At 38.5% G+C, this 27,147-nt stretch overlaps 1 protein-coding gene across 1 annotated transcript in view; it reads right to left on the minus strand.

Annotated features, from left to right (window-relative positions):
* The window catches only part of RSPO3 (R-spondin 3), a 93,732-nt gene that overhangs the window by 38,828 nt on the left and 27,757 nt on the right, over positions 1-27,147 (minus strand). Inside the window, exons 2-4 of the mRNA XM_005684479.2 lie at positions 15,939-16,130; positions 14,046-14,192; positions 8,078-8,275 (exon numbers count right to left, since the gene is read on the minus strand). Coding sequence (XP_005684536.1) covers positions 8,078-8,275; positions 14,046-14,192; positions 15,939-16,130 — 537 coding nt within the window. The remainder of the gene's footprint in view (positions 1-8,077; positions 8,276-14,045; positions 14,193-15,938; positions 16,131-27,147) is intronic.

Raw genomic sequence — 27,147 nt, forward strand, 5'->3', positions numbered from 1 at the left:
ATGTAAACAATGGCAAGATCATTGCCTTGTTGGGGTTGAAGAATGCTTTGTATACTATAACTACTACTTGATTCAACATCCTGCCCAATGTGCACTATGTTACATATACCAATGGGTTGAAAGCATTAGATATTTATAAAAATCACAAAAAAGAAATCTCAGAAAATATAGGCATTTTCAAAAATAATTTGTTATAAAGAGTTAGTATAAAAACCATTTTAGAATAGAGATGCTGCAGTGTATGTTCCAACACACTGGTGAAGCCTAAAAATGATTCTTCTACCAGCAGAGACTGCACAGATAATAGTGATACTTAAGTATTTCACACTGTGAATCATGTCCATTGTGACTTTTGACCGCTATGAATAGCCCTCAAATCTTAGAGAACCTACAAAAATGGAATGGTACAAACTTGGTATTAATTTTAATGAGATAATAACTTGGCTAAATTATAAAAAATAGTACAGTACCTGGGATTGCAAAACATGAAATGAAAGGCATCTTACCTTCTGCAGAACTTTTGCGTTAACAGAAGTTTAAGAATATACAATGGAATTGTATTCAACTTTTTCATTAACAGAGTTTAAGAATATACAATGGAATTGTGTTCAAAGCAAGAAACCTAATAACTGTCATTTCACTTTTTTTCAAAATCTGTCTAGGTGCTGGATGTGATCCTTCAGTTCCATTATTACAGAGGGGAGTGAACTGTACATATATAAAGGAGCTTAGCATGGTCTTCACCCCACAAACCTGGGCAACAGATAATGCCTGCAAAGATCCTGCCATTGTAATGTCAACGTCAGAGGAATCAATGAGAGAAACTGGGGCCTATCACAGAGGCAATAACACTCTTTTAACCATATGGATAATAAATTTGGACACATGGCTGTGGAATTGGCAAGTTGATTTGATGCTTCAAAGATTAGGTTGGAATTGGCAGGAAAGAAACAAAGAGGCGTAAAAGTTGTATAATATAGTGAAGGAAAAAATACATAATCAAATAAATCAGTGCATAGGCCATGAGTGAACGTGACTGAAATGGGCTGGAAGATGAGCCATGTTTTTATGGGGTCTTTAGAGATCAGAAACAGCAGCACACCTGTATTAATACTAAAAGCCCCAAATTTGTATTTGGTGATAACATATACAAACTGTAACCTTTTGGTCAGTAACAATGGTACTCTAAGTCTAATTTGAGTATTTATAGAAAAGATTTTGAAGTATTAGGCTGAACTCTAGTGGAAGTGAAAGTCACACAGTCATGTCCGACTCTTTGCGATCCCATGGACTGCCTGGCTCGTCTGTCCATGGAATTCTCCAGGCAAGAGTACTGGAGTGGGTTGCCGTTTCCTTCTCCAGGGGATTTTCCCAACTGGGAATTGAACCCAGGGCTCCTGCATTGCAGGCAGATTCTTTACCAACTGAGCCACTAGGGAAGCCCATGAAATTGTTAATATTTGACTATTGACAAGCAAAGTAAGAGCTAGTCCCTGGTGGCTTAGATGATAAAGAATGCAGGAGACCTGGGTTTGATCCCTGGGTCTGGAAGAGCCCCTGGAAAAGGGAAAGGCAACCCACTCCAGTATTCTTGCCTGGAGAAGCCCATGGACAGAGAAACCCGGCAGGCTATAGTCCATGGAGCTGCAAAGAGTCGGACATGACTAACATACACACATTTATGTGAAAGAAAATGGCAGTTTCATATGGTTTAACCGACTAGACAGGAAAGTATTAAAAAACAGAGATGACTATAGTCACATAATTAGTCTTGATGAAGAGAGCTATGGGGCTTTACTGGTGGTCCAGTGGTTGGGAATCCTTCTGCCAGTGCAGAGGACACGAGTTTGATCCCTGAGTTGGGAGGATACCATATGCCGTGGGGCACCTGAGCTCGCACACCACAGCGACTGAGGTGGAGCTCCAGAGCCCACGTGCTGCAACCACTGAAGCCTGTGCACCCAGGGCCTGCTCTCCGCAAGAAGGGAAGCTGCCGCAACAGGAAGCCAGTGCGCTGCAGCTAGACGGTAGCCCCCGCTCGCCGCAACTGGAGAAAGCCGTGTGTAGCAACAAAGACCCAGTGCAGCCAAAAAAAAAAAAAAAGAGCTAAACAGTTACTAAACAAATGACAGGCCTCTCCACTGGGGACATTAAATGAAAAGCTGGGTTTAGCCTTTAAGAGAAAGGCCACACATTTATATTAAGGACCATATCTCAGAGTGAAAGGCATTATATATTTGCAAGAGATTACTTTTCTTAGAGGCTTTAAACACAGCTAAATATTTTTGTATGGTACTGGAATATTTTAAATTCAAAGTGAAAGTCACTCAGTTGTGTTGGACTCTCTGGACTTGTAGTTCACCAGGCTCCTCTGTCCATGGAATTCTCTAGGCAAGAATACTGGAGTGAGTTGCCATTTCCGTTTCCAGAGGGTCTTCAAAATCAGGGATTGAACCTGGCTCTTCTGCATTGCAGGCCGATTCTTTATTATCTGAGCCACCAGGGAAATTGGGTGGCAAAAACTTCCCCTCTGTTCCACCAAATTGTTCTTGTTACCAAAGGTTTGCACCATGCACAGGTTTCCATTGGTGGCAATGAAATCTTGCCTTGGTTGAATGAAAACTTACATTTGTCCTTCACACAATCTCAAAAAACCATTTAGGTAAGGGGCTGACTAGACCCTAAAGAAGGATCACAAAGAGAAACTATTGAGTTTACACCAGGGTTTCTCCTCTTTGGCACAGTTCAGTTCAGTTCAGTTCAGTTGCTCAGTTGTGTCCAACTCTTTGTGACCCTATGAACTGCAGCACACCAGGCCTCCCTGTCCATCATCAACTCCCGGAGTCCACTCAAACCCATGTCTGTTGAGTCAGTGATGCCATCCAACCATCTCATCCTCTGTCGACCCCTTCTCCTCCTGCCGTCAATCTGTCCCAGCATTAGGGTCTTTTCCAATGAGTCAGCTCTTCACATCAGGTGGCCAAAGTATTGGAGTTTCAGCTTCAACATCAGTCCTTCCAATGAATACCCAGGACTGAATTTTTGATGTGGGGGGCTGTCTTGTGCATTGTAAGATATTTAGCAGCCTTGCCCCATTAGATGCCTGTAACATCCTCCTCCTCTAACTGTGACAAGAAGATGTATACACTGGGGAGCAGACTCACAACTGGCTGTAAACCAGTCTTTAATGCCATCCTTATCTCAGCTCTCTATTTTGTGGAATTTTCTCTGACATGTCAAAGGGCCAGTGTGCTGACTGTGTGCAGGGAAAGAGCAGAGGGCACTCACCCTCCAATGCTTAAACAGGATGAGTGTCTGCAGGCCAGCTGGTCCTCCTCCATGAGGTGAAGGTGGTGAGAGGACATCACCGAAATTCTCTAAGCCAGTTGGCATCCTACAATTTTGAGCTAATGAAGCCTTCTATTTGGATTTTGAGAACGGTTCCAAAAATTTTGGCTAAATGTCTTGTTTTGAATTTGAATGAATTTTTAATATGAATCCTTCCTGTAGAAAACTCAACTCTTCATCACTGGAGTGGTTGTTACAAATATTTTAAGAAGTAAACCAGAGGACAGAGGCGCAAGCCTGGGAACAAAGTAGATTCACTTTTTATTTGCTTTCTTTTTAAAAAACTAAATATGCTGTAATTTTAAATATAGTGCTCATGATAAATATAATGCATGTGTATAATATTGGTATTTAAAAACATGATTAATAACAATTTGTAAGTTAACTTACAAAACTTTTCTTCTATGTAAAACCTAGTAGAATTTTACAACTGGGCTTAATTTTGGGAAGGCACATAAGGTGACCTATAGTACGTTCAAATAAGGCAATAATTCCCTTGCTTGTTTCTTCCCTGGAAATGTCTGGATATTTTCATTTATTTATATTTTAATGGAATCCTTTTCTCCTTCTCTGCCAAGAAGGATGCTATTTCTTTCTTTACACCAAGAAAGTAGACCCTGTCCCCATTTTTTCCATGACTCTGTTCTCTCTCCTTTCTATCCCAAGATTGTGTACTATATGTAATTAATTAGGATCTTGTTCATGCAATTCACCAAAGGACAAAATTTCTTTCATTCTTTGTAAATTTGTTCAAAACCCAGTATCTATCAGAAATTCTCTTCAGTTAATTAAAGGAATCTACATATGATTGGGAAACATTTTGGTGATCTTCCCTTCTTTGCATCTACTTTCCACTGCAAACAAACAAAAAAATCACTCTTTTGCATCAAATGCAAACATATATATACTTCCCTGCTCTGTTTCACTTCCCCTTATTTAAGATGGTTACACCCAATATATCAAAAGAGTTAATAAGTATAATTTGGAAACCATTAAAAGTGCCTTTTCTCCTTGCTTATTTCTATTTCAAATATATTGTTTTAAGGCATATGTGATACTAGTATATGTTATGTTAGCCCTCATAATCTCTTAAAACACATGTTACTTATCTGTGACACTTCAGATATATATATAATTTAATTGAGCTATACTCAACTAGAAACTCCTGCAATAGTAATAACATCTTATAAAAAATTATAATTGATGGAGAAGTTAAGAGTGATTAAAATGCTGCATGTCAGGTAAAAGGAAATAATCCTAAATGTGCAAGCAAGTAGTATATCAGACAAAAGTTTAAATTTGGGGCTACAGAAAAGACATTTATCATCTCGGATTAACTTATGATAATTATTCTAAGCATGAGAAGAATATCAGTAAGAAAAATGTATACATGTGTAAGATTTTGCAACCAACTTTTCATATATATATGCGAAAATTTCATGTGTATAAATATCCATCTTACAACGTGAGTAATCCATTCTGTTACTAAAATCTAGTTCTTCTTATTCAGCTTCTTCTTTGTGTACATTTTGAAAAGTCATTTCTGGATTTTATCATTCTTCCCTGGAGACCTTGCCTTTGGCAATTACAACACAGCAGGAGAAATCCTGAACACATGCTCCATACCTTTTCCAAATAAGAATTATCTACCTCTGTCTATTGTTAACCTCTTAGGCAGGGATGATAGATGTAAATTTAAATTCAAGATTTTCAGGCTAAATTTTGTTTTATAAACCTTATCTTTTAGCTTACTCATTTGGAAATGCTCAGCCGTGAACCTAGGAGATGTTATTTTGTAAATCTACAAGCATTTAGGTGCAGCTCAAGCAACAACTATTCTACCGGTAGGATAAATCGTATCTTCATCACTTTATTGTGTTTATATTTATCATTTTATTGTATAGCTCTGAGATATACAACATAAATGAGAAGGCTCTGGGTAGTAGTATGATTTTGATGTGATTTTTGCTAGAGTGGCAAGTTCAGAAGTCATAATTACTTTTCTATTTGGTTTCTTCATATTCAAATAGATATTTATTTGACATTTGAGTTATTATTAAGAGAAGTTAAGAAAATCAATAGATTAGAGAAGTTAAGGAAAGAAAAGTGGTTTCTTTCCTATGTTAAATTTCTAGATAGGCTACCTGAGAAAATACTTTTGACAGACATAGAAAAAATGAGTGAAAATTAAATAAAAATGGAACTGAATCTTGAATTTAATTATACATGTAATCCACACTTCCTACTTGGTATCCTATTGATTATCAAATTTGGAGAAGAATAAAGAACCTAAAATTTTCTAGTTGTATAAAGTTCTCATTGTAAACATAAAATGTCATTGTATCCTACTTAGAAGGGAAGAAAAAGGCCAGAAAGAGACTTTAAGTCAAGCTTGTGTTACAGGTTATTGTTTTAAACTTCTTATGGCATTTATTTTACTCGCTGCTAGTCTAAAACCTAACATTTTTCAATGTTAATGTTTAAGTCAGTGCTAGCAAAATATATTAGAAGACTATTTTCTCAAATAAAAGAAATAAAATATATTAGTATCTAATTTATCTATTGGATGAGGTTTTCTTCACTTATATTTTAAAAGCAAAGTACACTAAATACTGATTAGTAATGTAGAATCTTTGTGGAAAGAATAATACGAACAAAGACCACCTGTGAATCATTAAATTTCAAGAAAATTTAGTAAACATAAGTAAATGTACGGCTATGGGAGCTTACCAACAAGTAAGAGTGATGAAATATTTGATTTCCAAATCCAACTTTTAAAATCTAAGATGTTTTAAATTAATTGGTAACAAATGTCAGAAAGACCTTTTTCACTAGCCAACTTTCATTCCTAAAACCTAATTTTAATCAAAACCTCCTATAAATTTACAAAAGTTTGAAATTTCCTTTAAAATGATCCATGTATTCAAGAAGTTTGTCCCAGTAACTATTTGATTACTAATGGCAACGGCAGGCTGTACCCATCCTGGTGATGGTCAACTTGGTCTTTTGGTACAGTGAGGACACTGCAAAGGATGGGTGACCCAAGTTCTTTCTTGTGTGAGCAAAGTTAAAGTCTCACAGCACTCTCTTCTGTGTTTCCATTGAGTTTTTTCACACACCAAGTCTCCCTTCATATATGATACTATGATTATCTGCTTAAACTTATCTCAAACCTCCACTGGACTCTGAGTGTAACTTCAGAATAGAGATGGTACCCTATTTAGTTGAGAATCCCAAGTGCTTAGCACTATGTGTGGCTATAAAGGAAAAATTCAATAAAATGATGAACGAATGAAATAAGCAAGGGAAGTTCAACTATAGAGTCAGCCAAGCTATAGCTTGGCTACATTAATTTTTTCAATTAGTTAATTGAAAGGATCATTTATAGACTCAGCAGATTACTACCAATAGGTACATAGCATATTTGTAGGCAGTGGTGCTGGGGATAAGCAAGAAAGATGGAAAAATTATATTTTAAAAGTCAACAACTGCAAATCTTCTAGATAGATGTTTAATCACCAGAAAGCATCATATTAAATGATAAATGAGTTTTCTTTGGCTCTAACAAGACTTCAGAACAAGCCCTTACACAGAGTTATTTAGTATTGATTTGGTAGGCTCTATAATCTGATATACTGCAGATGGTGACTGCAGCCATGAAATTAATAGACGCTTACTCCTTGGAAGAAAAGTTGTGACCAACCTAGATAGTATATTCAAAAGCAGAGACATTACTTTGCCGAGTCTGTCTAGTCAAGGCTATGGTTTTTCCAGTAGTCATGTATGGATGTGAGAGTTGGACTGTGAAGAAGGCTGAGTGCTGAAGAATTGATGCTTTTGAACTGTGGTGTTGGAGAAGACTCCTGAGAGTTCCTTGGACTGCAAGGAAATCCAAACAATCCATTCTGAACGAGATCAACCCTGGGATTTCTTTGGAAGGAATGATGCTAAAGCTGAAACTCCAGTACTTTGGCCACCTCATGAGAAGAGTTGACTCATTGGAAAAGACTCTGATGCTGGGAGGGATTGGGGGCAGGAGGAGAAGGGGATGACAGAGGATGAGATGGCTGGATGGCATCACTGACTCAATGGACGTGAGTCTGAGTGAACTCCAGGAGTTGGTGATGGACAGGGAGGCCTGTCGTGCTGCGATTCATGGGGTCGCAAAGAGTTGGACACGACTGAGCGGCTGAACTGAATTGAACTGAATATGAAAAAATCTGGGAATAAATTGTCATTAATGCTTGTATTATGCTAATAAAATATACAACTTTTAAAACATGTTTTGCTATAAAAGTTTAACACCTAATTGCACTACTTTGATGTGTAGGAAATGAAAAAAGGAGTAAGTGGATGGCTGGTGTTTACCAGTCTCATGTGTGTACCAAATGCTGTTAGATTTTGCATTTCTGAGGCTTCCCATGAGTTTGCCACGTACTAGGAAAATGCGTGATAGGAAAGATAGTGGCCCCAAAGGAAGATACAGACATTGATACATTATAAGGCAGCTCCTTCTCCAGGATTCATTTAGCACACTTGTGTGTAAAGTTCTGATATCAAGCTCCATTTTTAAGAATCACCACCTCAAGATTCTGTACTTTACAGCCAACATATTGTTTGGTATACATTTTAGACACGAGTGATCATACTAAATGTTTCCTAAGAAATAGTGAAATTTGCATCAAATCCTGTGGATCTAACTGAGCACATGTTGTTAGTATGACTGTACCTCGTTCCCCCTTTGGACATTTCTTCCTTTGCACTGTACACTTCCTCGCCTCACTGGTGGGGGGACACAGGTTACCCTTTGCTGACGGATGCTGTATTATTTCTCGGACCCGTGTTTCAGTTCCTCTTTTGAAGCCGCATGTTTTTCCTTTCTTTGTGCATGGACTCCAAGGGCTCCATTCACTGGCCTCACAGTGCACTGAAACAGAACACCAGAAACAGCCTCAGTTCACTCACACATAGTTTCACAATTGTTAAATAAACAAAAAGTCTTGCTTCCATCAGTGCTTGCCCAAATTCTGAGCAGAAATCCTACAGAACGAAACTGGGCAAGACGACCTAAGGGAAAAGGGAAAGGCAGGAGCAGAATGTTTCCCCCTTTATAATCCTCATATTATCAGGTAAACTCACTCTTGCATTGGGTTTACTTTTCACTGTAGATTTTAACTCAGGCATTAATGTAATTACAAGTAACCAGTGCTTTATAATTTCTGGAGCACTGCTACAATTTATTTATTTGTGTATGGCTATGCTGGGTCTTCGGTGATGCTTGGGGGCTTTCTCTTTGGTCTCGGCAAGCTGGAGCTACTCTAGCTGTGGAGCATGGGCTCTAAGGGCACACGGGCTTCGGTAGTTGTGGCACGAGGACTCAGTAATTGCAGCTCCGGCTCTAGGATACAGGCTCAATAGTTGTGACACATGGGTTTAGTTGCTCCGTGGTACATGGGATCTTCCTGGATCAGGGATCAAACCTGCGTGTCCTGCATTGGCAGGAAGACTCTTTACCACTGAGCAACCAGGGAAGCCCTGCTACAGCTACTGATTGATCCTGACCAGATGATGACTGCAGCCAAGAAATCAAAAGATGCTTGCTCCTTGAAAGAAAAGCCATGATCAACCTAGACAGCATATTAAAAAGCAGAGACATTACTTTGCCAACAAAGGTCTGTCTAGTCAAAGCTATGGTTTTTTTCAGTAGTCATGTATGGATGTGAGAGTTGGACTATACACAAAGCTGGGCACCAAAGAATTGATGCTTTAGAACTGTGGTGTTGGAGAAAACTCTTGAGAGTCCCTTGGACTGCAAGGAGATCCAACCAGACAATCCTAAAGGAAATCAACCCTGAATATTCATTGGAAGGACTGATGCTGAAGCTGAAACTCCAATACTTTGGCCATATGATGAGAAGAACTGACTTCTTGGAAAAGACCCTGATGCTGGGAAAGATTCAAGGCAGGAGGAGAAGGGGATGACAGAGGATTAGATGGCTGGATGGCATCACTGACTCGATGGACATGAGTTTGAGCAAGCTCCAGGAGTTGGTGATGGACTGGGAAGCCTGGTGTGCTACAGTCCATAGCGTTACAGAGTCAGACACGACTGAGCAACTGAACTGAACTGACTGACCATAGCTTGCTAGGTTAGTCATTCTCAAGAATTGATTCTCAAAGTTCATTGTGCAACAGGATCACCTTCAGTGAGGGCTTGCTAAAACAGGAATGTTGGACCTGTCCCAACCCTGAGTTTCTGATTCAATTGTCTTGGGTGGGGTCTGGGAATTTGCATTTTTTATGATACAGGTGATACAGATTTGCAGGTACTGAGAACACACTTTGAGAACTTCTGTACGAGACAGTGGTTAAGCTAAAGATGAATCCAGGTCTTTGGCCTACAACTCACTGCCTTTGCTATAGTGCTACAATACTGTAATATTGCCAATTATTAATTAGTATAGATCAGGCATAGCAGTGTCTATTTTAAGTGAATTCCAGGTCAATTTCAGCTGATAAACTGCTTCTAGAATTCACTTGACTGGCTTGTTTCTAGGATGAATTGATATCCTTTTTCTAAAGCTTCTTTTGTAGAATTTTTTCCCTTTTTCTGTATGTATCATCTTTTCAATCTTGGCTTTCCAAGGTCTTTCCTATAACATATTTTTGCACTTATAAAAATATGTACCTGCAAGGTGATATTCTTATATTTATGTTCATAAAACTTCCTGACTTACAACAACTGAAATGACTTGCAACAGTAACCCTTTCAGATGATATAAGAGTCTCTTTCTACAAAAACAAATTCCCAGTAACCTTTTTTGCTGGCTTCTGATGTAAAGAATCCTTATTTCAGAGCAGAATACTATTTTTTGCACAATCTCAAGAAATATAACTTAAATGTTTCAGAAATTTAAAACTATTCATAATACATTTTTTTCACATGCTTTTTTCAGTTACTTTCAGATATCTGAGTGCAACACAGAGTTGAGTGGAAATGGATGTGAATTTAAGTTTCTATGAACTTAAATGAACTTTACTGAGCCACTTTCAAAAGAGTCTTCATGCTCAGCTATACTGTTATAATATTGGCTAAAGAATAGAGCAACCAAATCATTTAATGACATCATAATCTCTTGCCAGTTAAGGTCATATCTCTGATCCCATTTATTACTCATTAAAACGTAGGGAAGCTTTAGTATACACCAATAAAGATACCTCCAAGAAAGTAAATGGAAAAAAAAATCCAGTTTGTGAGCTGTAACTTTGTCCAGTGTTCATTTAATGCCAGAACTATGAGTACTAAATTAGAAAAAAAAAAAATTATATGATGTGGAAATGACCCAAACTGTAGTGCTTTTGTATAAGAGCAAAGATGCTCTAGGAAAAAGCATATCTAGACTTCAGAGAAACAGATTTTAAAAATTACAACATAGGTAGCTTCAGTCAGATGACAAATGGTTCTAAAAGTGAAATTTTACTGACAGCCTTATATTATTCCATTGAAGAAGGAGGAGGAAAAATAGTCATAACTAACGAGTTCACACAATAAAGGGCTCTAATACAATAAGATAGTTTAAAAATATTGAGAGAATAAGAAATGAGCCTTTAATATTTGTGTGCAAAAAGTATTTTTGGAAAAAACAGCAACTTTGTTGAACATGTAAAGACAACAAAAAGGGTGATTTAAGTAATATTCAGATGATTAAATGAACAGTGTAGGTCTGGGGCACTATTTGGTTAAGAGGTAATTAAGGAAAAAAACAGGACTGCTCAACTCTGCCTTTCTTCTATAGTCTCCATTAAGAATAATCTTAACATTGGAAACGTTTGACTGTTCACTAATGAAACAAGTGTCTCAAAGATGTAATTAGCTCCTTGTCCCCGGAAGTGGTCATGGTGTGGTTGAATCACCAGCCTGGAATGCTGTAAAAAGGATTCTTGAAATGGAGAAAAGTTCAACTGAATGTTTCCCTAGTAATGGTCTTACAACATTATTCACGTCTCATTCTTGTTGTCTGACTCCATAGCTCCAGAGGGAATGCAGCAAGGCCATATCCTTCACTGCTCACTGTTTGGAGCTAGGTGCTTTCCTTCTATGACTACTTGAACACCAGCTGTCTAAGAAGAGCGATGCCAGTGGCAGAATGACAGTGCAGAAAAGAGGCAAATATTTGGAGCACAAAGGGTAAGTAATAGGCCTACTGAAAGATTGGGTTCATTTGACATTTTTGCTTAATTTGACCTGCCATCCACGAGAAGTGGATGTGTTATGACGTAAGTCTTTCACCCTAGCTCTGTATGAGGGTAGTGTTTTCTCAGTTTATGACGTGCTCTCTCCATTTAAAATCTACCTAAGACACAAGTCATATGGTGCAGATTTTAGCAAAGGGAGAGATGAGACACATCCCTCAACCTCTGTCCTAGAGAGCCAGAGTCAAGGTACTAATTATAGCCATGACAGTAATTCGCATTGCGTCCTCGGGATCACTGCTTCAGCTCGCTGGGTTCTAGTTTTCAGATTTGTTAAAGGAACAGCCTTTAACAGCTCTTTGTGATCATCAAGCAGGTTACCATTTTTCATGAAATTCTGAGGTAAACGCATGGGCACGGCCAACACACTGCTTGTAGGCCAGATAGCATGCAATCGGAGGCATGCCTCAGGGAGCAAGCAACAAAAGCCAGCTGAGGACTAAAGCAGCTGATTTGCCTATTCCTATGTCAGAGGTCAATTCCAGCAGTCCCCAGCCTTTTTGGCACCAGGGATCTATTTCACAAAAGACGATTTTCCCATGGGCCAGGGGTTAGGGAATGGTTTTGGGATGATTCAAGTGCATTACTTTTTTTTTTTTTCTCTTTATTCCTATTATTATTACATCAGTGCCACCTCAGATCATCAGGCATTAGACCCCAGAAATTGGGGACCCCTGATTTATACCGATCTATTCGAGAAGCCAGATTCACCAGATGGCTTTTAGATTGCTAAGTGAAGTGAAGTCACTCAGTTGTGTCCAACTCTTTGTGACCCCATGGACTGTAGCCTACCAGGCTCCTCCCTCCATGGGATTCTCCAGGCAAGAGTACTGGAGTGGGTTGCCATTAGATTGCTAACCCCTATTCTAAAATATATACATTTCTTAAATTTAATTGTGTTACCAATCTTTATGTAAATTACTTTGCATAAATTACCAGGAAGCTTTAACAGCTAATCCCACAGTCAGATGTTAAATGCTCTCTCTGATAGGAAAGCATTAACAGATTTAAGATGAATGGCCTTTGAAGGACTGATGCTACACCTTCTACAACTGATAAAGTCTTAAACATTTACCCCTTTCCTAGGTAGAGCAACACCACTAACTTTCCAAAACTCATTCTGAATTTCTGTCCTTGAATATTCCACAGAACTGTTTCCTATTTTCTCCACAGTTTGGAAGTTATTACCTCTAATCATCAGCCCTCAGGACCTACAGAGAGACAAATGTGAAGTGCATTCTCATGTACCTTTTACTCAATTTCTAAGTTATTTTTCTGTTTTTCTTGACTAGAGGGAAAAAAATAAAGACCCAACCAAATTGAGCCATGAGCTGTTTCAGGAAAGTTGTTTCCCAGATGCTTCTGAAATTCTCTTTAAAATATCATCTGTTTGTTTCATTCGTACACAAACTTTGTTTAGAAATAAAAGTCTCCTATGGATCTGAAATGGTTAAAGCGCCACTTTAGAGTTATTACTCCAGTACTTTAGACTCTAATGGATCTGTCTGTGGGGACCCCAGGCGTGTCCTGGAGACTATCTTGTACTGAATCAAGGGGACACTGGTGTGCATATGCCAACATCGCTGAAGCATCAAAGGTTCCTGCAGCCCTTGCCCAGGGGATTCTGAGATTTAGTATGCTGTTTCCCCATTTGGTTGAGCATCTGCTCCCCAACTGTTCATCAAACTTGTAGCTGTAGTAGCTGCCCACCATTTAAAAGAGGGAAAATATAGCCTGACAGTGATCCGTTATTTAGACAAACAACTTGTCTGAGGAACCTCCCCTCCAAGAAACTCAGCCTGCAATTAATCAGACCCTGGGACTGTGTCCGTCTGTCAGTTTGAGTAAGCCCCAAATCCTCTTCTTGTCTCTGAATACCTGTGCAAGCAGAGAATTTCAGCAAAGTAGTATGAGAGAAAAAAGTGTGATTTTTAAAAATGTGATTTATCGTATCCAGTTCTTTAAATCTTTGATCCATTTACTGAGTATTAATGGGCTGGATCCAGAGAATATGTTTCCTCCTTTTGGAAAATAACTTTGGTCACTGGTTGACATTAGACCCAGGTGGAAACTCTTAACCTAAGTTGGACGTGTAGTTCAAGATTAAATTTGTAACACACACACACATATATATGGAAGTATGTGTGTGTATACTTATACATTGCTATAAGTAAAACTTCATTAAATAATGATACAAAATAAGTCTATATCACAATAGTTGAAAGAGTTGTCGACAGTTCCTAACAAATAACGGGGCAACCACAGGTGTTAAATTTACTGTAATACATGTTGAGTAAGGCCTGTTAGGATGTTATCTTTGTACAGGAGGGAGTGAGCCTCTAAGAGGAACCCCTCAGGTTCTTGTGAGGCAGGATTCTGAGCAGCACTTCCACGGAGACTGATGCTATCAGCTCTGATGTTTCTTAAATCTCCTAAGTCCTCACCAATACTGACGCACTCCATGGTGTGGTTATTGGCTTCCAACCCTTCTGGGCAATTGTCAAGGCACTTTCCAAGGTGTAAGTAAAATCCACTTTTACACTTTGTGCAGAAATTTTTGTTGAAACAGGTATCACAGTCAGCTTTGCATTCTGAAAACAAAAAAAGAAAAGAGAAATACACTTCCATTATTGTGAGTTAACTATTTTATTTTGTGGGTCCAGTTCTGTATGCTTCCAACACTGGCACCTGCAACTTGTGTGTTAAACACACAGCCTCAAAACTATTTTGCCAAACAGAATTCAGGATTCCTCCATAATCATTTAGTTGATGTACATCAGTCATTGATTTCAAAATTGTTGTTCTTATTGCCTTGTGAAAAAAAATTTTGACAAGAATGCTTATAAGACTGCATGTCTACTTCTACTAAATGATAGTAAAAATGTTTTATTAGAACTTTCATGGAATGTTCTACAATATTGCCTTCACGCCGCTCTTGAGATTTCTTTGTTCGTTCACCAAATATTTGATTGCCCATTGTGTGCCAAGCACCATTCTAGATACAGGTTGATGGCAGCAAATAAAAGAGAGGGAAAGTCTATTCTCCATGATGCTTATATTCTAAGAAGGGAGAGGAGATCAATAATGATAGTTGACCCTTACATGGTGATTACTGTGGGTCACACACTGCTACAAGTATTTTACAATATTAAGTCATTTAAACCTTACAACAGCCCAGTGAGGTAGCCCCTATTCTCTCATTTTACAGATAAGGGAACTACGGCTCAAAAAGGTTGTGTCATTAACTCAAGACCGTGGAACACAGTGGTCTTTGAAACTAGGCAGTCTGTTTCAGACTTCTTCCAGAGTGACAAGTGCTCTAGAAAAAAAAATTAAGACACACATAAAAGGTAGGAAGAAGATACGAAAAATGACTGGTAAGGGGAAGAGGTTGATTATTTTGGATAAGATAGTCATGGAACGCCTCTCTGAGAAGATGACATCTGAGCAGCATCTTAAGTGAAAGGAGAGAGCCAGCCAAGTGAAGGTGTGGGCAAAGAGCTTTCCAAACTACCAGACAGGGAGTGTGGAACAATGATTTCAAAAGCCTTGAGGTGAGAAAATCCTGCAAGCAGACCGGTGAAGTTTGTGCAAAGTGATTGAGGGGCAGTCATAGGAGGGAATTTGGAGAGGAAAAACAGGGCCACATGTGGTGTATGCTGGAGAAGTGCCGTGTGCTAATTCATGTTTTGAAAGGTTCCTCAGTCTACAGTGTGGAGAGAAGACTTTCAGGGTCTACAAGAGAGGTGATCTGAGAGTGTTTCCAACACTTAATTCCAACTGATAAGTCAATATTTCAGTTGTTGTAATGGAATCCTTTTTGAAGCAAGAATAGCTGAATTACTGAGTCATTAAATACTTGGATTCCGTGATAGCAGTGGGACCGCAGATGGCATTGGTGCTTGCCATATTCTTATACAGGTTCAATGAATAATCACCACATTCTCAGTTTTGTTTTTTACAATGAAAAAAAAAAAAAAACCAACAACAAAAAACACCTCTCAAAACTGGAATATTTTTTAGAGTAGTGAAAATTTTCCTGCCCTGAGGGCTAAGTTCAAGTATGGTTTAGTCTAATTGTCAGGTAAAGACTATTATTTACTTAACATTGAATATTACAAAAATGCTAGAGGCCGTTTCATATCTGGAAAGTACCCCCAGTCAGTTCAGTTCAGTTGCTCAGCCCTGTCTGACTCTTTGCGACCCTGTGGACTGCAGCACGCCAGGCTTCCCTGTCCATCACCTACTCCCAGAGCTTGCTCAAACTCATGTCCATCGAGTCAGTGATGCCATCCCCCAAGGATGAGATAAAAACATAATTTTGTTTAGGCACTTACTTGTACACTTATTTATATCTGGATATCGGGTTCCATAATATCCACTTGGACATGAAGAGAGACACACTCCAATCTGCTTCATGCCAATTCTTTCCAGAACAAAAAATAGTTTGGGCTTACATGACAAACAGCCATTGTAATCTGAACACGTTGCACAGCCTCCTTGGCAGCCTTGACTGACGTTAGGATGCACTGGGGGGACAAATGTAGAAAGACAAAAATAACAGTTAAATCATAAATATAGAAGTTCAATGACGTTCTCTGGGCAGGATACACATGTTCTTTTATTAGCTTGCAATTTGGTGGTAATGGGTGAATGAGTTCAGAATTTTTCCCTCTCTTTTCTGTGATCTGGTGTTTCCCTTGAATAGATACATACATTGTATTTACTTTCAAAGTTTTAAAAATGTGAGCATTTGAAAAATAAGAATATACTGCCTCAAAATATTTATAGATAATATAAATCAAGTGGAAGTATGCTTACTGAACTAGTGTCCCAGTAGATTAGAGATGAGAATTTTGTGCTCTTTCATTGAAATCAGTACATATTAGTTTTGCTTTTCATGTATGTGGTGGATGTATCTAATGTCTTCAAATAAGGATGACAACATAGATTGGGAATTAACTGGAGAAGGAACATTACTTTCTAGGATATCTTTTTCAAACTCTGGTGTATTAGAAAACACAATTTTACTCTTTGATTCAAAGCAAATTGACTCTGAAGCTCTGTAGCGATTTAGCACCTCACTCCTTGCCAATGCTTTCCTGAATCATTTCTGCTCACATGATATTTACCAGCTGAAGTTTATATAATGGTGAAAATGATTTACCTTACCAGTAGTTCCACGTGGATCATAATAATATTTATTATAAGTTGTGTTCAATATTTGATCTGTTAGGAGAGAAGTCATAGTTTTTGTGCCCTCATCTTTCATTTACTTAAGTGAAATCTACATTTGGTGAGGACATGACCAGTCCATTCTAAGGGCTGCTACTACACATGTTCCTGAGAATTCCAAGATTTCTGAGAGTCACCAACATACGTGGTGAGACAATTCATTAGCAAGATTGAACAAATATAAACAAGCATTTGGAAGATTCATGTTTACTTGAGATCTTTATAACTTTAAACCTTTTTTAAATGACTATTAACTAGTTATAGACACTGTGTGTGAGCAGATGGAATTTGCTGACTGAGGGGCATCTCTCATGTAGCTAGTGTTTGGGATGATTTTTTTCTTCTAATGTATTCTCTACTCAAATACAATATTAACATCTTTACTGTCCCTTTAGGAGTGCAGAAGGGAATCATCCTGACCCTAAGAGAAGTAGGGCTGATGCACAAGAGTGCAAAGGCATCCCTGTGTCTCTCTCTCTTTTGTTGGTGGTGGGAGGGACCTTCAATTATTAAGTCTGTCTTCACAGTGATGTTTGATTATTGCAAAGTCCTTTACTGCAAAAACAAATCCCATCAGGCTTAGTTAGAAGGGGTACACATAAACCCAATCAGCCTTACCACAGGGGCGCATGGGTTAGCTGCTGAGAGGTCATTCAGTTGACCAGCATCCTCTGCCTGGAGGAAACCATCCCTGAATCAGCCACAGGAACCACAAGCAGCTCATTCTCATTCCAAGACATTTTGTAAATAAACTGAGGAAATGTGTGGGGGAAGGGAAGTCTGCTTTTCCTGTACATGCTCCTCCATGGGGTGGGGCGGACATATAAAGTGGCACAGGAGGTTTAGACATTACAGGACCTGGGGGACTTGTAAGCGAATACTGCCTTCCAAGGAACAGAGTCATTTTTCATGCCAGTAACTCCAGTATTGGAGACTTACAGAAAATGTGTACATATTTTAATCAGGGAAAGACCCTAAAAAAGAAAGGGGGTGAAAACTCCATGTGTTTGGAATCAAACTGATCCATTTCAAAAAGTGATAGTTGTAGGTAAAAACCTGTAAAACCTTTCATAAAAATTATCCCTGGAAAAATAGACCTCAGTTTGAAAGAAAGTCATTTCAAGCTCAGGGAAGCAAGTGACTGTATTTCAATGAAGATGGACTGGATTGGTCCACGTCAATGTGTCTCTCTGTCTCTGAGACACAGTTGCTTGAAGGAACACAAGTGTAAGTTTAAGCCCCTTGAAACTTTTGTCAATTATAAGGTTAAATAGTTACAAAAAATAAACATGATTTACATGATCTGAGCCTCAAAAATGGATATACCTTGAAATATATTTTATTTAAAAATTTGGGTTTTGAATGTCTGGAAACTTCTGGAAGAGAGATCTCTGTATGCATCCCAGGATTAACAATTTAGCCCCAAATTATGAAATGTGCTACAGTGATCTCGCTCAACTCCCTCTTTAAAACTTTTACTGATGAACTGTAGCACATTCGACTCACACATGGTACTACAATTACTCTTTTTTTCCCCATATTTTGCTCTTTTGAGACAAAAGCTTTTGACAAAATAGTGTTCTTTCCCCCAATTTTCTTCACTCCACTATCACACTGTGTTAATTACTTTGGCGAAGCCATTTAGGATATTTTCTAATTATGAGGTTTAATACCTACAACTTTGATCTGCTTTTGCAAGGTTCTGACAACATAGTTTTGAAAAATCAAAGATGTAATTGTTCTAACTGGCAAAGAAAATACCTGTTTGTTTTCAATCAGAGAATTTTGAACATGGGCAGCTACAAATAATGGCAAACTTTACTTATTCAGGAGGGGTTAAGTATTATGCTGTGGAAAGTAAGAAAAAAATAGAGACTACAAAGTTCAGATTCTATGATTCTAGATTCTTTTATAGTTGAGTATCATGACATTTTGCTTTCTTGAACCCTGTATAAGGATCACTCAAGTTATGCAGTTAGTATTACACAACTGGATACAAATTTCCCAAACTTCATCTTAAGGGAAGAGTTTTTACTTTTTATATGGAAACCACAGAAAACTTTGGTCTGGATTGACAGTAACAACCCTTTCGGCCTAAAAATCTTATAATACTAAGAGAGAAAATAGAACTCTACTTGTCATGCTGTTCATTTCCCCCCCACTCTTGTAATACCTTCATTTTCTATTTCTGAATCATTTCTTTTCAAACAATGTTTTGTATTATTATTTTATATGAGCACTGGAGGGATTGGTGGTGGTGAAGTTTCAAAGAATATCTAACGTTTGAACTTAATCTTAGAAAATGTATCGAAGTTAGCGGTATGTAAGAGGCCATGGTGGGGCCGGAGATGGGAACACCACATTAATTTCCATCAAGGAGACTGGCACGAGTTCCATGCAACTGATGCTGAACTAGTAGTGAATGGAGGTATAAGGCATATCAAGACAATTTTGAAGCACAGGATAGATCTAGGTTACAAAACCCCTTGTGGGCTCTCCCAAGGAAATTATTCTGTAGACTTGGAGGACTTATACCTGGTGAGTGATATAACCACATCTGTGTTATCATAGAGGGGAAATTTCCCTGGCAGGCATGGAAACTAGAAGACTAAAGCAATGATCAAGGTAAAAAGACAGATGAAAGCTTAAAATACAGCAGACGTAGTGTAATGTGGTGAGGGAGGGATTCATATTCCAAGGATACTTGGGAGGTGGCATCAATCAAATATATTGAGCAACAGAATGTGGACTGAATACATAAAATAACTTGTGTTTTGCTTTTTCGCCAGTAAACAGAATGGAAAGGGACTACTAACTAAAAGCCTGCAGTTAGAGGGAAGGGCAAGGTACACAGAATAAGAAGGTCTACAAATATAAACATGGTTGGGGTCTTTGATTTTGCAGATTTTGTGAAATATCCAAGTAGTCATGCTTAGTAGATGGAGCTTAATGTTGTGATGGTTCCTAGAGATGAATGTGGGAGTCCTTTAATTAGAGAAGACATCTTGAAAGGGGGAGGTTGCCAAAGATGCCAAAAGAAGGAATAGTAGTCCAAATAAGGAAGAGAAAAAGATGTATAATCAGCTAATTTTAGTAATAGGGATTCCCTGGTGGCTCAGTGGAAAAGAATCTGCCTGTCAATACAGGAGATGTGGGTTCAATCCCTGGGTCAGGAAAATCCCCTGGAGGAGGAAATGGCAACCCACTCCATTATTCTTGCCCGGGAAATCCCATGGACAGAAGAGCCTGGTGGGCTACAGTCCATGGGATTGCAAAGAGTTGGACACAACTTAGCTACTAAACAACAACAATTTCAGTAATACTTTGTATTTCTATATCACTTTTGCTTTCAAAGCATGCATCTCAGAAGGCTAAATTAGCCACGGAGGGACTCCCTAGCTGGTCCAGTGGTTAAGAATCTGCCTTCCAAAGCAAGGGACTTGAGTTTGATCACTGGTTGAGGAACTATGAGCCCACATGCCACAACTAGAGAAGCCTGGACACTGCAACAAAGACTCAGTGCAATCAGTAAATAAACAGATAATACAAGCATGGACATTACTGTTAGTAAGGACAGAAGTTATCACAATTACTTATTTTGGAACCCCAGACTAAGAACTCAATGAAATGCTGTAAGCTACTGGACAAATAGTTTAGATCCAAGAGTAGATCTTAGCTTCTTGATACCTACCAATCTATTTAGGACTTCTCAGGTGGCACAGTGGTGAAGAATCCACTTGCTAATGCAGGAGACACAAGTGATGTGGGTTCGATCCCTAGGTTGGGAAGATCCCCTGGAGAAGTGAAATGGTAATGTACTCTAGTATTTTTGCCTGGGAAATCCCATGGACAGAGGAGCCTGTGGGCTACAGTCTCTGGTTGCAAAAGAGTTGGACATGACTCAGAGACTAAACAACAGCAAACCAACCTATGTACATATAAGCAAACTTTAGACGTGTAACGTGGATAAATATAAAGTGAAAAATGGGCAGAATTCATGGAAACTCTAAATCGGGACCTTCTGGTTATGATGCATCAAATACATGGTGAAATTTGTATGACTTTTCCTGAAATTGGGAAAGAAGAAAGTATCTTTTCTTAACTTGTATATGAAAGTTAACTATGACGAATATATCTTAATGCATAACAGACCAATTTTCAGTGTCTGAGCTGTCGACACTATCTGTGTAAGTGACTTCAATTTCTCTAGCTGTTAAACAAACCTTCCTACTGTTTCTTGGTTTGATAAACTTACAATGCATAACTGATGCAACCATTCCTAAAGGCTCTTGTCATGAGAGCCAATTCAACTTTTTAAATAAAATATCCAGAACATGGAGTTTTAAACAGTACTGTGCATTTGAAAAATACACGCTTTATATTAGTGTTTATGATATACAAAACCAACTGCAGCATTGGAATCTAAGTTTGTTTCTTTAACCGTTTAAGTGTAAGTCAACGATTTTTCCAACTTTGTGTGTTCATGCTAAATAGCGTTAGTTGTGCCCAACTTTCCATGACCCTAGGGACGGTAGCCCACCAGCCTCCTCTGTTCATGGGCTTCTCTAGGCAAGAATACTGGAATGAGTTGCCATGCCTTCCTCCAGGGGATCTTCCCAACCCAGGGATCTGAACCTGTGTCTCCTGAAACTCCTGCATTGCAGGGGGATTATTTACTTCTGAGCCGCCATGGAAGCCCTTGCCTTACTTTAATTCCCTTCTAAAGCCCCAATGCAAATACTAATCTGTATTTGTTATGCAGAAGGAATCTACTGTAATTGTTATACAGAAGGAATCCATTATTGTTGTTCATGTCCAGTTACTCAGTCCTGTCTGACTTTGCAACCCCATGAACTGCAGCCTGACAGGTATTCCTGTACTTCACCATCTCCCAGAGTTTGCTCAAACTCATGTTCATTGAGTTGGTGATGTCATCCAATCATCTGGTCCTCTGTCATCCCCTTCTCTTCCTGCCTTCTATCTTTTGCAGCATCAGGGTCTTTTCCAATGAGTAGGCTTTTCGTATAAGGTGGCCAAAGTATTAGAGCTTCAGCATCAGTCCTTCCAATGAATATTCAGAGTTGATTTCCTTTAGGACGGACTGGTTGGATCTTCTTGCAGCCCAAGGGACTCTCAAGAGTCTTCTCCAGCACCACAGTTCAAAAGCATCAATTCTTCAGTGCTCAGCCTTCTTTATGGTCCAACTCTCACATCCATACATGATTACTGGAAAAACCATACCTTTGACTAGACAGACCTTTGTTGGTAAAGTAATGTCTCTGTTTTTAAATATGCTGTCAAGGTTTGTCATAGCTTTTCCTCCAAGGAGCAAGTGTCTGAATTTCATGGTTGCAGTCACCATTCATAGTGATTTTGGAGCCCAAGAAAAGAGTCTTTCACTGTTTCCATTTTTTTTGCCCTCTATATGCCATGAGGGCTCGAAAATCACTGCAGATGATGACTACAGCCATGAAATTAAAAGACATTTACTCCTTGGAAGAAAAGTTATGACCACCCTAGACAGCATATTGAAAAGCAGAGACATTACTTTGACAACAAAGGTCCATCTAGTCAAGGCTATGGTTTTTCCAATAGTCACGTGTGGATGTGAGAGTTGGACTATAAAGAAAGCTGAGCACCGAATAATTGATGTTTTTGAACTGTGGTGTTGGAGAAGACTCTTGAGAGTACCTTGGACTGCAAGGAGATCCAGCTAGTCCATCCTAAAGGAAATCAGTCCTAAATATTCATTGGAAGGACTGATGTTGAAGTTGAAACTCGAAAACTTTGGCCACCTGATGAGAAGAGCTGACTCATTTGAAGACCCTGATGCTGGGAATGATTGAGGGCAGGAGGAGAAAGGGACAACGGAGGATGAGATGGTTGGATGGCATCACTGACTCAATGGACATGAGTTTCATAAACTCCGGGAGTTGGTGATGGACAGGGAGGCCTGGTGTGCTGAAGTCCATGGGATAGCAGAGTTGGACAAGACTGAGCGACTGAACTGAACTGATATGCCATGAAATAATGGAACCAGAGGCCATGATCTTCATTTTTTGAATGCTGAGTTTTAAGCCAGCTTTTTCCCTCTCCTTTTTTACCTTCATCAAGGGGCTCTTTAGTTCCTCTTAACTTTCTGCCATAAGGGTGGTGTCATCTGCATATCTGAGGTTATTGATATTTCTCCCAGCAATCTTGATTCCAGCTTGTGAGTCATCCAGCCCAGCACTTCATATGATGTACTCTCCATATAAGTTAAATAAGCAGAGTGACAATATACAGCCTTGACGCACTCCTTTCCCAATATTGAACCAGTCTGTTTTCCATGTTTGGTTCTGTTTTTTCTTGATCTGCATACAGGTTTCTCAGGTGGTAGGTAAGGTGGTCTGGTATTTCCATCTCTTTGAGAATTTTCCATAGTTTGTTGTGATCCACATAGTCAAATACTTTGACATAGTCAATGAAGCCAATATTTTTCTGGAATTCTCTTGCTTTTTTATGATCCAACAAATGTTGGCAATTTGATCTCTGGTTTCTCTGCCATTTCTAAATCCAGCTTGTACATCTGGAAGTTCTCAGTTCACATGCTGCTGAAGCCTGGAGAGAGTTGCCTTGCCCTTCTCTGGGGGATCTTCCCAACCCGGGGATTGAACCCAGGTGTCCTGCATTGCAGGCAGATTCTTTACCATCTGAGCCACTAGGGAAGCCCAATAATTGATTTTAAATGAACTGCAGCTATGAACATATAGTAAAGAGATCAGATTTTATATCACATACATTCTGAGGATGCTTCATTAATTATGAAATAAATCATTCAAAATAATATAATAAAGGCTTCCCTAGGGGACTTCCCTGGTGGTCTGCTGCTTAAGACTTGGCATTCCCAATGCAGTGGGCATGGGTTTGATCCCCAGTTGGGAAACTAGGATCTGGTATGCTACAAGGCTCAGTCTCTCTCCCTCTCTCTCTCTCTCTCTCTCTCTCTCTCTCTCTCTCTCTCTCTCACACACACACACACACACACACACACACACACAAAGTTTTCTAGGCACCATTTACTTCAGTTATCAGTTCACTTAGAGAAAATGCAGACTTTTTTCCTGCCTAAGTAAGAACAGCAAATTTCTATCATATCTTGAGACTTGATTGTTATAGAATCATTTTTAAGTTTAATGCAATGTTTTGGTCACAGAAAAAGAAGTTCCGTGGTTCCTCTGGAATGTTTGGCAATATTCACTTTAAGAAAAGTCTAATGCTAAAAATTTGAATAACTTGGCAGTCTCTTTCAAATTTTATTGATTCAACCCCAGAAAATGTTGAAAGTCAATGTTTCTTATTTATTCCTAAGTTAAATCTTTTAGGGCAGAAGTGACTACAGTTAAGATCTCTAGAACCATTTGGGCAACTTGGGACTATTGGGTATAACATCAAAATATCAAAAGTTGCTTGAATAAATATGATTACTTATTGTACATATAAGTACAATACTTGTATACATAAATATTTGTATGCTTACAATGTATACAGTTGTATACATACAATATTTGCATACATACTTAAATAATGATATCTGGATGAACAGAGGTCTAGCATAGTCATCCATTGTTATTTTTGACTAATAATTTGTTGAAAGAGTGACATGTTTATCTATACACACATATATATTCTATTGTTGAAATACTGTGTATCATCTGATGATTTTACTGTTTTTGTATACCAATGTTTAAATCATTAAATGAATTAAAATTCACCTATGCTATGTAAATATACAAATGTACACTTGTTTTTGTGTTAGACACATGACACTCACACATCCTATTTGGTCTTTTATTAAATCAATATTACAGACATTAACTGACATGAAGCAGTTAAAATAATCGAGTCCGCCACATCTTTTATCCCAGTGAATCAACTTCTGATACTCTGAAAGTCTGTGCCCAGACCAATGGGTTCACAAAATTCCTAGCAATCTCAGAGAGGAATGTATTCACCAGCTGCTGAATATAGCCCAGTGAGGACTCCACCGTTATTATGTGGGAAACATACTGTTTTTAATGGAAACTATTTCTTTGAAAACTTGGAAGATCTTTCTCTTTCTCTTACTGAATAATAATTTCCTGAAGGGACTCTAATATTTATATTCTATAAATACTTTAAAATAAAACCACAGCAATAAAACAGACCTAACATTAAGTAGCAATTAGCTAGACTTTCCACTAAAATCAAGCCAGCTCAAAATATTAAGAACATGGCTAGCAAGTGATGGCAGATATAGATTTCCCGAAATCTAAGATATGATGAATATTTGGGACTAGATGCCAAGTTGGTGGCCAATGACTGAGCTTTGTCTATCCACAGGCTATAGAATCAGAACTAGAAGTGAAAGATGAAAGTAGGTTACATCGTGTGTGTATATGTATATATAGTAGTACATGTAGTACATATGTACTACATAAAATATTACATATAACATTGCATATGTTATATATGCATTATATATCATATGTATGTGTTATTATATATAATATATACATATATCTGATATTATATACACATGTATATAGTGGAGATCAGTGTTAAGGGTTTTAACAAAATTTTCGGATAACTTCTATGTGCCCAACACTACACACGGTGCAGAAACCATAGGCGCGAATAAGACATCTGGCTCCCAATCTCATGTTGTTAATCAGTTAATAAGCAAGTCAACAAAGAATTAAATGCTCAAAGATTGTGATGAGTGTTGTGAAGGAAGTAAACAGGTGGATAAAGCAGAAAATAACTCTGGGAATCTACTTTAAATACGGTGTTCAGGAAAGGCCTCTTTAAGAAGTTTACCCTTTAGTAAACCGGGAGGATGAGAAGGACTCAGCCCTGAAAACCTGAGGGCCAGTACCCCAGGTGGAGCCTCAGTCAGCACAAAGGCTGTGGGCAAGAACAGGGCACAAGGACTAGCCAAGGGGAAACCAAAGAGGGTGCAGTGCTGTGACTGGTATGAGACAAGGCTAGGAAAGGAGGCTAAAGCCAGATCCTACACACCCTTAATGACCAAAGTAAGCAGCTCAGATTGTTTACCGAGACCCTTTAGACTATGCATTGCTAAGTAAATATCAGAAGGAAAGGAAAGAACACATTTTTGCCTGATTTAGTCATCCACTTTAATTTTTTGCTAATTTTATAGGTTATAGAACAGAACCAACATCTTGTGTTCCACAAACACAGGTTTTCTTACTAAGTTTTATATTAAAGGATAATGTTTTAACTAGACATAACTTAGGAATTTACACTCAGATTCCAATCTCCTGTACATTGTTCTGCCTGTACTTTGCTCTTGGGAAGATTTATTTCATTTTTGTTTCTCCCATCTCTCTATAGCAGTAACTTTAGTTTTCTTTGGGCTTTTACATTTTCATTCTACTGTACTGGAGTGTGTGTGGGGGGAAGGGGAGGGGGCCTTGGTAGTGGTGAGGAGAAACAAAAATGTTATGAAATATATAAGATGCCATAAAATCAAACTCTAAAAAAGTAAAACATTCTGCAACCTTGCATATAATCTTTTTTTGTGTGTTTTTCTGAATTCTTGCCATTAGTGACACATACTGACACAGTCTAATTTAGAACAACAACATTATCGTTTTCACTTATGATCTAACCTTCCTTTTAGAATCCCACTATTATTATGAATTAAATAACCTAAGGGCTAATTCCAAAGTTGATTCTTCAAATGCAGTGAAAACCATATTAGTTTTCATGTGACCTACCAATAGCTGTAGTTGATGCTGAAACTGCAACAAAAGGCATTTGTAGAATCAAAAATAGTGGAATTTTTTTCTCCTTAACTACACGTAGAAAATCTGTCATAAAGTTAATGCACTCTGCTATGGGTGTAATACATAAGGTACTGAATCAACATCTCCAGCTGTTGCTAAGAGCGGGAGAGCTTCCCCTTCTCCAAGTGGCTATGTTCCCAATGGAGGTGAATAGAGGACAAGACGGCCTGGATGGGGGTAACGGAGACCCAGATTCTGTAGAGAGCTAGGACCTGTTGATGAGTTAGTGGGTGGTAATAGCAGCGTTTTTCATGAGACAGATCCAACAGTGTTCATCCAACAGTGGGAATCATTATGTGCTCTGGTCTGGCTGAGCCATTCCTCTTTTTTTTTTTTTTTTTTTTTTTTTTAGGAGAGAATTAATTAGAAATCAACATAAACAGAAAATGTGATAGTTTAATGGTAATGAATCTGCATGGGTGTGATTCCATAACTACTAAGTTTGCATTCTTGAATGAAACAAACTTCAGTTTGTGCTAAA

This window comes from Capra hircus, chromosome 9 (assembly GCF_001704415.2).
Source record: "Capra hircus breed San Clemente chromosome 9, ASM170441v1, whole genome shotgun sequence".
In the NCBI taxonomy this organism is placed as follows: Eukaryota; Metazoa; Chordata; class Mammalia; order Artiodactyla; family Bovidae; genus Capra; species Capra hircus.